The following is a 14760-nucleotide window of genomic DNA, read 5'->3' on the forward strand; positions in this document are numbered from 1 at the left end:
GAATTTAAGTTCATTCGGGCCAACTTGTGCACACCATGATTACATCTTCAAATGAGCTTTTATATAATTAATATAGAAAGAGGCTTTACCACTGTTATCGAGAGGCGAGAGGATTTGAACTTTACAAGAATTTACACTACCCCCAGCCCCACACTTTGCAAACGTTACGAAAAGGTCCACAAAACTTAACGCTGCTTCCCATTAACGGCTAGGAAAAATTACTAGTTTCCCCTCAGTAAATAGACTTCAAATATTAAATGAATTTCCTATTATACCCTCAACCCTATTTCCTCTTTAAACTCTTACCAAAGAACAACCTGATCCCCCAAGAACCGAAAGAGATTGCAACCCCCTCCTTCCAGCTTCATCGGCATCATCATCCGCTACAATGCTTCAACTCGAGTCAAGTTTGGGAAGTTGGGTTCCACCACATGAAGGAGATGGAGAGACACTAATGGCGTAACTGGATGTGTGTTAGTAGCCCAGACAAGTTTCCATATACACTGAACTACAACCATGAACCATCAACGGAGAAAAAAGTTCACATTAGCCAACATGGATTTCGGGAAGAAATGTAGGAAGCTCTGATGAACTGCAGCAAGAGACCCACCGAGGAACTTGCCAGAAGATCTTTAAGAAAGAGAAGAAAAGAAACTTACCTGATGGAATCCGACCTCCTTGGTGAGTTTAACACCGAACTCAGCCATGAAAGCTTGAATTCGATCATTGTAGCCATACAATGATGGTTATTACCTCTACATACACCTATATTGCATGCATGCTCTCCAAAGCCTTCGCTAATGGGTAACTAATGGTGAAACCTCCTCCGTTGTAATGGCGTATGAGAAGAAAATGTTTGTGCAAATGGCTCTCCGATGAGCTTTTTATGTAATTGAACTGACTGTGGTCGTATTTTGACAAAAACCTTTGTAGCAGCTTCTCTGTTATGAACACTGTGTCATTGCCGAGTTGAACTTGAATGCTGCACACTTTGGTGATGGACGTGGAGGGATATGATTTTACATTGGAAATGAAGAAATAAGCTATGGTGAGAGGTTTTTGGTGATAGAGGTGGAGAGAGGGGGGGTCATGTAGATGTAGAACGAAGGAAGAGGAGACAGGGAAGGGTGAGGACGAAGATCCCTTCATCCACCTTATATGAGTAGGGTTTAAGTTTTTGAGATGCTTGAGTTATTTTAGTATAAAAGGGGCATTTTGTCATATTGATTTTTTTATATTTCTAATCATTAATTGGAAATGGTCCAAAATGGTGTTCGATGCATTAAGAAAATAATAATTTATTAAAACAAATTATATATACATTCTTTGTGTTTGCAAATAATTAAATCACTGCATTAATTTTTTTAATACTTACATTAAGATTCATTAAAGGTAAATATGTCTTTTTAATTTAAAACTAATGGTGTTAGGCATAGAGGAACGTTTGTATTATAATAAATCCCAAGGGGTGTAAACATAGTTATATGCAAGTACATACAGGGGGTGTAAATATAATTTGCTATTGTTATTATTATTACTATTATTAGAATAAATAAGGGCGGATGGGTGCGAACCCGTAACCTCCCGGGGGGGGGTTACTTACTTCCCTTCTTAGTTGGCTAGTGACACTTAGATCTCCTCTTAGTTGGACAATAATAGTTACGCCCCTCTTACCTAACAAATGTGATAATTTTCTCTCATTTATTGCATAAGTGAGTTTAAGAATTTCTTCAGTGTAAAAGCCATCCAAACTTTCTATAACTTGTCCAAACTTCCATAGCAACATCTCTTAACCCGCACCCGCGCCCGTGCCCCCACCAATAAAAAATAGAAAAATAAAAAAAAAAAAAACACACTTAGTGGTTCTTCACTTCTTCTAGAGTACTAGTTCTTTGCCCTTTAATTGGTAAGACTTCTTTATCCAGAGCATGATCCTTGTACAATACAACAACCAATATGAATATGTGTGAAAACATTAATTAGTACTGATTTCTATCTTTTAGTTATTTATTAATTTATTTTTGATGAGATTGATTTCTACATTTTTGAGAGTGAGGATAAGATGAAGAAAATTCTTTCTATCTTTTTATTTTTATTTTTTATATTATAGATACATAGATGTATATCACAAAGTGAATTGTGAGAAAATAATCTCCTATTAACTAGAAAACAACATCTAAAATTAAATTATATATTTTCAACACATGTATCACATTTTTTTGTTTTAAATTAATTAAAATCCAATTTGAGACCTTTTCAAAAATTATTATTAATTTAAACAAACAACAAAATTCCCAAAAAAACCAAAGATAGTTGCTTGATGATTTTTTTTTTTTTTTTTTTGGGTAGAACTCCATTGTCAATCATGATTTGATAATGTGCAATAACACCCCAAAAGTGAGAATAAAGTCGTTATCAAACTTTATTAATGTTAATAATACATACATATATATATCCTAAATATATCTCTTAATAAAATTGATTAAGGCCAAAGAAGTATGTGGAAGAAGGGGGATGCCAATCATACATGCAACATAATTACGTTTGCTACAATTATTGATTTTCATTTGGTGAGGTTCTTTTTATAACTCTATTATTGCTCTCTAAAACACACAACTAGAAAAACGGGAATTAATAGTAATATTTAATTGTTTAATGACTTGTATAGTTGTATGCAGGTGTCAAAACACCATAATAAACGGGATTGACATAGTCATTGAATAACTTCTAACACCCTTGTATACCTAATATACAACTAGAGAAAACGAGAATTAATAGTCATGTTTCCAATTCAATGACTCCAATCAGAGCGACAAGTCACTATGGTTAAAAGGATTCCCTCCTCCGCGTAGATGACAATCTTTATCCATTTTAATGATTGAAATATAAGACTTACATATATATACCTTTTTATTTTGGGACTTCTACTTAGTATCAAGGCAAGGTCAAAGCTCGAATGTTAGAATTAATGCAGGAATACCGTGTGCTCACTATAGATGATTACCAAAAATAAATAAAATTAGACTGTAGAGCTTATAGTGTTACGAAAGGTCGATTGATGTCATATTAATATTTTTATTTAGAGTGTGAATGGAGAAAAAATAATAACAGAACTGATGTGAATGAAACTAAATAATACTAGAGCCAAATTTTTTATCCAAAAAATTAATGGAGCCAATGTGAAACGTCTAAAATATATATATCAACCAAGACTATGGAAGCACTTGGGAATAATTGTATTTAGTCTATTATTTATTTATTGAAAAATATTCATTAAGAAACGTTGACTTTTCAAATGAAGTATCAAGAGCGATATTTTTTTTTCTTAAATTTATATGAATCGATGGATTAGAATATTAATGTTAGACGATGGAGTGTAATTAAAGTCCAAGAAAAGTTGAAAATTGGAAATTTGGAAGAGAGGGTGGTGACCCACAGAATTTAATAATTCGTGACTTTGCGTGCCATTTCGTTCTCCCTCCCACTTTTTTGTTTTTCTCTCCATTGTGTTTATGTCTTGTCAACTCGATACCATCACGTTTTCCTCACGACCAAAATCATAAAAACTGATCGAAAGCAACTGCAGGAGCGTGTTTTGTGAAGTTTTGTAGATAAATCGTTATGCGTGGGCCGTGTGCGTGTGTAGCTAAGCTAGCACATCGGCATGCTGAGTTCATATCATCACAGGATTGATAATTGGTATTTGATGAACTTTTACTTTTACTTTCTACTCTCTACTCATTTTAGGGGGTTCTAGAGTTGTAGGTGAAAATAATCCAATCAACGGAGTTATCGAGTCGAAGCGCAGCCGAGTGATTTGCAGAGGTTAGCGAATTTGATTCTCGCATAAAAGGTGAACCCAACAAAATAGATCCAGTTTGATAAATTGAAACTCAAAAAATCCTAACCGCAAGATTGTAATCTTCCACGGTGGCATTTCAAGAGAGTGCATTGTTGCCAATAATGTGTATGGTATGGTGAAGGTCTGCAAGTGGTGGTGGTGAGGGAACCACGAGGAGGCGGAGCGTGTTGGAATATGATTCAGAAACTGCAATGGGAATAAACAACTTTTGAAGAGGTCAATAGGTGTTCAGCAATCACTAGGTTGTTACACTATTTTAAGTGTAGTTAGTTAGTTATTTGCTTGTTAGTTAGTGGAGTTGTGATAGGAAACGTGGTGTGTGCAAGTTCTATTAAACGAGCAGTTTCTTTTGTTAGTTAGCAGCAAGTTATTGAAGTATTGTATGCTCTATTTTTCTGCTCTTGTTCCTTCAAAGAGTTGCAGTCTGTTTTTTGGTCCTCTGTTCTGTGTCTTCTTGCTGTGATTAGAATAGCATTGATTACATAAGTTCTCCAACATTTTGGTATCCAGAGCCACGTTGCAATCCTTGACTCAGATCATGATGGCGAGATCTTGAAGCTTGAATCAACAATCTATGATTCCAATCTTCAGGGGAGGAAATTATGATTCCCCATATAAAAACACTAATTACATGTGGGGTTTTAAAAGGGCTTGGGGTGGGAAAGTTGGACTGCCACATAAGCAAACCAAACAATCTATCATTTTGGGATTTAAGGGAAAAGTAAAAAATCTTCACTCTTTTCAAGAATTTTCCCACCCCACATTTATTCCAACAAACAAACGCAGCCTTATGGAACTATACAAGGAAATCTACTGTAGCAATTAAAAAATATATAAAAAATAAAAAGATGATAAAATGCAATAAAGGAAAAGAGCTGTTGGAGAGAATCTCTTGCTGAGATCATGCAATCAGAGAAGATCTCTAGCTGAGATCTCATATATACAAAAAGTGACCTTGCTTGGGTCCTGCGCAATAAATGTGCGGACCATCAAGCCATTTATTTTGGGCGGTGGGATCGGAATTTCGGTCGAAATTTCGTATCCTACGGCCGATGATGATCTTGCGCATTTAATGCGCAGGATCCAAGCTTTTTCGTACAAAAAGTACTATGTGTATTTAAACAAAAAAAGGAATGGGTCTTACTTCATATGTATGGGAACCAAGGTGGTGTGAATTGCACTCCTTTTCTGGTAATGCATGATATGAGGTGGGGTTTTGCCCATAGTCCTGAAGAGATTCGAACTCTAGCCTCCTAGTTAGAAGTATTGGTTTTTTATCAATTAAGCCTACCCCTCAGAGTTAAAAGAGTTTAGTCTTGATTTAACCTCTTAAGAATGAGTGTATGATCTATTATATTGGATGTTACCCTCATTCTAAAAAAAGATCCACTAGTATGAGTGGTGATGCACTGCTACGCACAATAGAGAGATGTGCACAACTGACGATTTTTTCCTTCCGTCCTGTTTATTATTGATGATTTTCAATTTATTGAATTAGGATTAAAATTTCAACAAAAGGCAATATTGTAATTTTATAGACAAGTGGTTAAAGGTAATATTGTAAAGTCACAAGATGTTAATGGTAATTTAAGAATTATGAAATTATCTAACCATGACTTAACGGAGTGTACCAATGTGCATTTTAACAGACATTTTGGGTTATCTTAAAAAAAAAAAAATTTAAATGAAAAAAAAAATCTATTTTTTTATTTTTGAAGTTATGTTTATCTTCGCTCAAGTATTCCATTACATGTGGCAAATGAATTGACTAAATTCCACGGAGAATAGCCAATGCAAAGTTAGTAGAGTGGTAAAGACTCATACTTCTTAGTGAAGAGATTATATATTTCACCATATATAAATGTAATACCCCCGCAATCCTCCACATATAAAAGCTCTTTTGCTATTTTACAAAATTCCACATATATCATAAAACTTTGAAAAGAGATGGGGTGAGAAAATTAACATACCATATCTATCATTTTTTTTCACCCACAATGAACCAAATAAATTATACTTTTAAATTATATTTTTTCAAAATTTTTCTACCCCACTTAAATTCAGCAAATCAAACGGTGCCTTACAACAAAACGCATAGATATCAACCAAATAAAAGAGCTATCCATTTGTTGACTTCTTCAATGAGTTATTTATTTATTTATTTTTTATACTATTATTAACAATTTACTACTAATTCATCAAATAACTATATCAATTAACTTTAGGTTTTCTTTTTCCTCCAAATCTATGCTCATAGAAAAACACTTTTGCCAATTTTTGCCCGATTATGTGAGGAGCAAAACGAAAGTGGAGGCAAAATCGATTTATTGTATATATCGCCGTGATTTTCCGGCGAATTGAAGAAATACGGGCAAAAATTGCCAGAATCTTCATCGGAATCCATGGCCGTTGCTGCTTCATCCTCTTCTTCTCACTCAAGTTCCTCCAAACCTCTCCCCAAACCTCACAAACCCTTTCCCTGAGATTGTACCTTGCACTGGACCCAGTGCACTTGTTGAACTCCGCCTGAAATTGAGTCTTCACCTGCCGAACTTCACATGAAAATGGTTGAAACACTCTGCAATTCCACCTGATACTCTGTCTTCACTTGTCGAACTTCACCTGAAAGTGGCTGAAACACTCAGCACCTCTTGAAAATGTCGACAAAATCTCGACCAAAAATTCATTAAAATTTCATCAACTAGCCTATTTCAGCAACCCGCGAAAGGCGATATTCCAGCGGGATATCGCACCTTGTCTGTAGACTCTGTACTACAGTTTTGAAAGTGATCATCTGATTTATCATCATAGATTATTCTCTTTTCGATCAGGTCCTTCCCGTGCCTGTGCCTGCGAGGCCATAGCCACCACATCTACTACCCTTCCTGGTAATTTTATCCATATTGATGTCTTCGAATATTCTCTCTGTTTTGTACACATCAGTCACATCCTACGTTTGTAACTTATCTTATCAATCTGATGCTCATAGCAGTAATCTAGGCCACATAGATCTAACGGACTCTAGATATTGATAACATGTGTACACTTACTTTTTCTAACTAATTTTATTTTTTTAAAATTTTTTTTACGTGCACACACACTTTCGAGTTTTATGACCCTAGACAAGCCGTGCCTCTACTAAAATTTTGCCAGCAAGGATTAATTAAAATATCTTTGACCTTAAAACAACGTTTAGGAAAGAAATCGGGTAACAAGATTTTCCGTCAGAAAAAACACACGTGGTGATAAAAAATTAGATGACAGCTGGCAAGTTCATTCAAAAGTGGAATTCAAGGCAAGACCACCTCCCTCCGGCATTGAATTGCCGGTGTACAACGCTGACATCGACGTCTGAAACCGCCAATCATTGAGGGCGTCCTTCGTCTTCGTCTACGTTACAATAAAAAAGAATCTCTCTCTTTCTTCTTCTCTCTCTCTCCACTTCGCTTCCACTTCTCTCACTTGTTGCATACGGTATATACGTTAAAGATATGGCGCAGACCAATTTATTCTGCTCTATCGAATCGACTTCTTCATTCGCACGGAGCAGAGAAGTTGATGGTGGAAGGTGAATGGGAGAAAGAGATATAGAGAACAAATCTGCTCCAATTACGACTCTGTTTCTTCGCCTGCGAATTTCTGAATTTTCATCGGAAGATTCTGTCGAAATCTCCGGTTTTTTAGTGGTATCATCGACAGAAACGGAGGTTTGAAACAGAAGTCTTGATTCAAGAAAGGTAATTCATAATTAATTAGGTTTATTTTAGGAATCCTCCTCAAATTGAATCATATATTTATGAAGATTAAAATAGTCTCTGATGCCGTAGTCACAGTTTTTGTTTTTCGAATTTTAGGTTGTAGATTTTGGATTTCTAGGGTTAGAGCAATGTCTGCTACGGTTCTCAGTGATTCAATAGCGAAGTCGGCTCCTGAATCTCAATCAACTGCCGTTAAGGTCAGTAACACACAAGTGGAAGTCGAGTTCGCTAAATGTGAGTGCTGCGGATTGACAGAGGAATGCACGCTTGACTACATATGTAGAATTCGTGAAAGGTATCAAGGGCGGTGGATCTGTGGTTTGTGTGCTGAAGCTGTGAAAGACGAGATTCTCAGATCGGAAATGATCGGCGTCGAAGAAGCCTTGAATCGGCACATGAACTTCTGCAACAAGTTCAGATGTTCGAGTCCTCCGGCGAATCCTACGGAACATCTGGTATCTGCAATGAAACAAATTCTGAGGAGGAGCTTGGATTCTCCGAGAGCCTTGAAATCTTCCCCAAGTAGTCCTCACGGAAAGGAAGAGCAGGTTCGTTCTCGTTCCCTCGCTCGATCGGGAGCTTGCTTCCGAGCTTTGGCTGGTTGAGACTCAGCATCATGCATATAGAGCAAGAGGTAATGAAGAATCCATGGAAATTCTGGTAATCGTAGCAGAAGTAGGAACTAATTAATGGTTTAGACATAGCTTTTAGGTATCTAATGATCTTAGTTCTGGTTACTGGTTCGTAACTATTTTTACTGTTTTTTAAGGTTCTAATGCGTCCTGTTCCCTGTGTAAATATTTTTCATTACTGAAAGTAGGAATTGATTTTCTTTTACAATTGCCTTCTTCTTCCTTCCGATTCGTCTTCTCTGTGGAAATTTCTTGATGGTCTTTAACGGATGGTGAGTTTAAGAGTTGAAAACTTCAATCTTAGACTTCCCTTCTCCCTCCCAAGTCCCAATCTCTCCTCTTCGGATCCTTTTTTTCATGCTTTTGCTAGGTGAAGAAAAGGTTGAATCTCGATGCTTCAAGCTCCAGGTTTGCACAGTGTCTGGAAAAGGACTTAATAAAGCAGAAGAGGTCATGGCCGTTTCAGACTGGCACAGTCAGGACGCCAGACTGGGAGTTGCTGTTGCAGCGAGAAGTCACTGTTTTCATGTTTCCTGAGCAATTAATAGCGGTGATAACGAGGCAGATTGGTGAGTCTTTTGTCCCCCAAATTGGGATTGATTCCATTTTCCATGACTTCTATTAATCTGGAAAAATGGTAGACACAGAGAGATGTTTTCCATTCTGTCCGACAGAACGAAAGATCTTCCTTTGCAATGCTACTGTGGTTGCTGTAGAAACTGAAACAGACATTAGAAAAAAAAAATTAACAACTTAATGCAGGAATTGATTTACGTGGTTAGTGAAGGGTCTACATCCATTTCCATTAAGAGAGATGAAAGGGCTGTTTCACTTACAGAACAGGTGACCAACCTTCAAGATTAAAATTAAAATTTGGATTAACAGCTGATCTTTCATTTAATTTGCATGGAAGACTAGATGTTTCTTCTAGCTGTATGATTACAATCAATGAGATCTTGTCACTGAAGATACAGATATTGATTGAAATGAAATGTGAATACAAAGTAAGTTTTCCATTGATATGACAATAGGAAAAAGGAAACCCAGAAATCTGTTTGTTTTGTAACTGATAATGCCAAAAGCATATCAATCTACACAGCTACTACTATCTTTTCTGCTGTTGGGTGATTTATGTGAAAAACTTTTCTGGTTACTTCTATGTCGTATCTTTTGACTTATTGATTAGTCCATATTTACATGAACCATCTAGCTACTTTGGTGGGTGAGAGGCACACTATTAATTTTAGAGTTCAACTTATTGAACTTTGTCTGCATGAATAAAGAAACTATTTATTTCATGGCATTGTTTAGTTCACACTCCCTTTTCAGATTTCATTGTGTTTTTAAACACTCTACATCTCAATAGATGATTAGAAGCATATCAGGCCTCAGGGAATAGTTTTAATATTCTTTTTTTTGGGGAAAAAAAAAAAGGGGGGGGGGGGGGGGTTGTTGTAAAAAAAAATAATTTTTTTTCTCGGGGGGGAGAGGGAGGGGGGCTCCCCCCCCCGGGGGCCACAAACTAACGTCGACCCTTTCCTTTGGGCCCCCCCCCCCCCCCCCCCCCCCCCCTGCCCCCCCCCCCCCCCTCCCTTTTCTTTCCTTGTCTGTGTTGTGTGTTTTTATATTAGAATATTTTATTTTAAATTTAAAAAAAAAAAAATAAATAAATATATATTAATTTATAAATTATTATAAAAAAAAAAAAAAATAAAAAAATAAAAAAAAAAAAATATATTATAAAAAAAACCCACCCCATACAATACCTATTACTATTTTATTTTTGGGGGGGTCTTTAGTATTCATATGTAAAAGGTACAATTACGATGTATTTATAAGATACAGATATAGGATATGATACTCGATCGGGAGTATATAACTAATCATGTATCCTCAACACGCCCCTCAAGCGTGACGAATCCATGATCGTGAGCTTGTCCCGTAAAGAGAAGAAACGAGAACGAGGTAGTCCTTTGGTGAGAATGTCAGCAATCTGATCAATAGTAGAGACATATCTAACCATAAATTGACGTGAAGCAACCAAATCTCGAACAAAGTGAAAATCAATCTCAACATGCTTAGTGCGAGCATGGAAAATAGGATTAGCAGTCATATAGGTTGCGCCAATGTTATCACACCATATAGTTGGAGCAGTTGGAAGATAAGCACCAATCTCGCTAGTAAAGAGCGAACCCACACCATCTCGGGCACGGAGGCAATAGCACGATACCGGCCGGTGGATGAGCGGGAAACGGTCTTTTGCTTGCGAGAACTCCAAGCAATAAGATGATGACCGAGGAAAACACAATAGCCAGTGGTAGAACGACGGTCATCAGGACATCCAGCCCAATCAGCATCAGAATAACCAGTAAGAGAAACAGGAGATCCAGAACGAAAGAACAACCCAAAAGTAGATGTACCACGAAGAAAACGAAGAATACGCTTGACGGCACTCCAATGTAAATCGGTGGGTGAATGCATAAACTGTGCAACATGACTAACCGCAAAGACAATATCAGGGCGTGTATTGGCTAAGTATTGTAAGGCACCTACTGTGTGTCGATATTCAGTTCCATCCACCAAAGGAGTTCCATCAGTAAGAGATAATAAATCACCAGAAGCAATTGGTGTAGCAACAGACTTAGCTTCATGCATCTTTGTATGAGAAAGAAGATCAGTGATATATTTTTGTTGAGACAAAAATAAACCATGAGAAGTACGAAAGGCTTCCAAACCAAGAAAGTAATGTAAATCACCAAGATCTTTAATTGCAAAAGCAGTTGCCAAGACTTTGATGAGAGAAGAAATGGCAGAGATATTGTTACCAGTAACCAAAATATCATCCACATAAATGAGAAAATAGATGGTCACATCAGCAGTTTTGTAGAAGTAGAGAGATGTATCAGTCCGCGAGCCAACAAATCCTTGAGATAGCAGAAAATTAGTCAGCTTGGCATACCATGCTCGTGGGGCTTGTTTTAAGCCATAGAGAGATTTCTTAAGCAAACAAACATGAGAAGGTTTGGCCGTATCTACAAAACCAGCAGGTTGTGTCATGAAGACTTTTTCCTGAAGATCCCCATGAAGAAAAGCATTGGAGACATCCAATTGACGAAGCGGCCATTTGTTGGAAATGGCAATGGAGAGAATAATGCGGATGGTAACATGTTTAACGACGGGACTATAGGTATCACCAAAATCGAGACCAGGACGTTGATGAAAACCCTTAGCCACTAAGCGAGCTTTGTAGCGATCAACCGTACCATCAGGTTTTCGTTTAATACGAAATACCCACTTACATCCAATAATATTTTGAGAAGAGGAAGAAGGAGTTAAACTCCATGTACCATTTTGAATGAGAGCATTATATTCTTCATACATAGCTTGTCTCCAATGTTCATTTTTTGCAGCTTGAACATATGTAGTAGGTACAATAACATCTTCACTAACAGACAAAAGACTAAGAGGCAAACGAGGTTTTAATGAGCCCGTTTCGACCTAGTAATCATAGGATGTTTAGGACCATCAGCAGTAGTGGGAAGTGTAATCTCCGTATTATCATGAGAAAGCCCAGCAACTAATGGAGAAATAGCAGGAAAATTGTTAGAAGGCCCATCAGCGGTAGTAGCAGTGATATGTTGACTTCCTGTGGAAGGCCCATTAAGAGCTGAGGAATCAACAAATCCAGCACTTGGGGTAGGGAGAGTTGCACTATTAGGAGCCCGTGGGCCAGGATTACATAATACATCATTATGAGCCCCACCCTCAGAGTGGACTCTACCTTCAACATGGGCTCTTTCATGAGAATTAGTGCTTACATAAGTAGGTGTTCTTACATTAGTTGGAATATGTACAGGAGATTCAACTATGGGCTGAATTACACCATTATGGGCTATAGTATGTGTGCCAACAGAACTAGGACAAATTACATCAGAAGTAATATGTAGCCATTGATCAACAGAATAACATGATGAAGCTGACTTTATCAAATGCTGAAATGGAAATTGATCTTCAACAAAAACCACATGCCGAGAGATGTATGTCTTCCCTGTAGACGGATCAAAGCATACATAACCCTTGTATGCTGTAGGAAAACCCAAAAAGACGCAAGGTTTCGACCGAGGATGAAGCTTTGATTGAGCATAAGGCTTAGCCATGGGTAGCAAAGACATCCAAACACTTTTAAATTCTCATATTCTGGTTTAAGTCCAAATAAGACCTCAAGAGGAGATTTAGAACCCAACACTTGAAGAGGAATACGATTCATAAGGTATACAGCAGTTTGAACAGCATAAGACCAATATGACTGAGGCAAATTAGCTTGAAATAAGAGAGCTAAACCCGATTCCAAGATATGCCTGTGTTTCCTTTCGGCAATTCCGTTTTGAGAAGGAGTGTAAGGACACGAAATTCTAAAAGCAATTCCAAGCTCAGCAAACACTTTAGTCAAACCCAAAAATTCAGACACCATCCGCTTGAAATGAACATATCCTTGTTTTAAAGTGATTCTCAACCAAAACTCGAATCTATTGAAAACAAGAAACAAATCTGATTTTTGTTTTAAAGGATATAACCAAGTGTACAGTGAACTGATCTACAAAAACAACATAATACCGGAAACCGTCAAGACTAACAACTGGAGCAGGTCCCCACAAATCACTATGTATAACATCAAGAGGACCCCGACAAGAAGTAACTGGTGTATGAAATGGAAGACGATGACTCATAGAACATTTACATGCATTACAAGTTGCGGATTTTGAAGATCGGAAAAACCTAAGTCGAAACTGAATAGGTCCTAGTAGATGATGGATGACCAAGCCCCGTGCCAAACTCAGCAGAGACAACAAAAAGAGATACATGCCCCATCATTGAAGAATAAGATGAAGCAACATCCGGTGATCTAACATCAACAACACAACTGAACAACTCCCAAAGAGAATTATTTTGGAACTTGATAGCATAAAGCCCATTAAAAGTCAATCCTCGATTCAAGATCCGATGACCGCTGATCCTTAATTTCAAAGAATGTTGAATGAAAAACAAAATACACATCATTCTCTCACAGAATTTAGACACAGACGGAAGATTATATGTAATATGTGGAACACACATAACTCCCGACAATTTGAACATATGATCACCACACTAAGGGACATCATACCAATATGAGTAATATGCGAGAATGGCCATTACCTACAACAATATCCGTGAACCAAGATATACGGTTCTTGAACCGTTAAGTGAGCAAGATCTGCAATTACATGACAATTAGAACCAGAATCCAAAATCCAAACCGAATCATCCAAATTCTTCAAAGGAGATAACACAGATGAGCAGACAACCTACCCACATATGCATGATTAAATCTTTGAGGGCACCGAGCACATAGATGACCCTCACCCACAGAGTTGACAAATTATACGAGGTTCATTCATAAACGAAGGTAAAGCCCCAAAATACAGAACCGAGACCAGGTGAAGAGGCGAATACCCATTCGAACAGAGACGAACCACTTGGACAAATTCTAAAACGAGAATTATTATCAAAGCTAGGAGACCGAGAATTATGAGATGAAACCCCGACGCCACGAAGAATTCCAAAATACCGACGATTCCATGGACGACGGCCATTATATCGATTTCTCTCGAGAAGAATCTTGATAACTCGAGCAACCGAATCGAACAGAGACATAGCGACAAAATAGGACTCACGGATTCAATAACGAAGCTTCATGTGCATTTCTTGAGTAATAAGCAGACCTTGAAGATCATCGAAACCGATTGGATCCGCACGAAGAAGAACCGAAGTACTAAAATCACGAAATCGAACCTAAACCCTTAACGTGAACACCAAGTCTCATCGAAACAGGGGCATAGCCACACCAAAGTGTCGCAATAGAAAGAACTCAAGAAGATAGTCCGCAATCGATGAAGACCCTCGCGAAGTCGAAAAAGTTGATTCTTGAGTTCCAAGATTCTAGATCTTGAACCGAAGCAAAGACATGATTCAGTTGGTCCATGCTCAATCGCGCTGGAACTATGTGAGGAAGAACTCCTCGAGACAGAGGCAACCAACCAACTCAAAATCAACCGATCTTGACGATCCCAAAGTTAGCCGGGGGGAGAAGACACAATTACAAGATGTAGTAAGAGAGGTAGTAGAGGGAAGTATAAAAAAAAAGAAAAAGAGGGAGGGGGGGGGGGGGGGGTGGGGGAAAAAAATCAACTCAACACCGCAACAGGGGGGGATATTTTTTTTTTTTTAAAAAAAAATATTTTTCACGGTGAGAACTCCAAAAACGGGGTGCACCCGTATCTCAATAAACAAATCATAAGGGCCAAATATATCATTTTTCATCTCCAACCATTCCTCTACATTTTAAATGAAATTCCCAAAGGCAGCATTGAAATTCTCCTCGACTCTCGTGATGACTTTCCAAAGTTGGTTGCTTAGCCTAACTTTGTGTATTAATTAGGCTTTCATTTACCTTGTTTGGGTGCCTTGG

General features: G+C 37.7%; 1 protein-coding gene across 2 annotated transcripts; it reads left to right on the plus strand.

Moving 5' to 3' along the window:
- The first annotated feature begins 7285 nt into the window (after positions 1 to 7285).
- LOC149021485 (uncharacterized) lies at positions 7286 to 9633 on the plus strand. 2 transcript variants are annotated; one of them, XM_089147129.1, is made up of 2 exons: positions 7286 to 7599; positions 7696 to 9633. In XM_089147129.1, exon 2 carries the CDS (start codon positions 7749 to 7751, stop codon positions 8223 to 8225), a length of 477 nt encoding a protein of 158 aa, XP_089003255.1. In that variant the 5' UTR covers positions 7286 to 7599; positions 7696 to 7748; the 3' UTR covers positions 8226 to 9633. The 2 variants fall into 2 exon arrangements, with proteins under 2 accessions (XP_089003255.1, XP_089003254.1); XM_089147128.1 differs by having other exon boundaries at positions 7717 to 9633.
- The last annotated feature ends 5127 nt before the right edge of the window (positions 9634 to 14760 follow it).

Source organism: Hakea prostrata, chromosome 3, assembly GCF_041222555.1.
Source record: "Hakea prostrata isolate BN-2017 chromosome 3, UWA_Hpros_2, whole genome shotgun sequence".
NCBI classification, from domain to species: Eukaryota; Viridiplantae; Streptophyta; class Magnoliopsida; order Proteales; family Proteaceae; genus Hakea; species Hakea prostrata.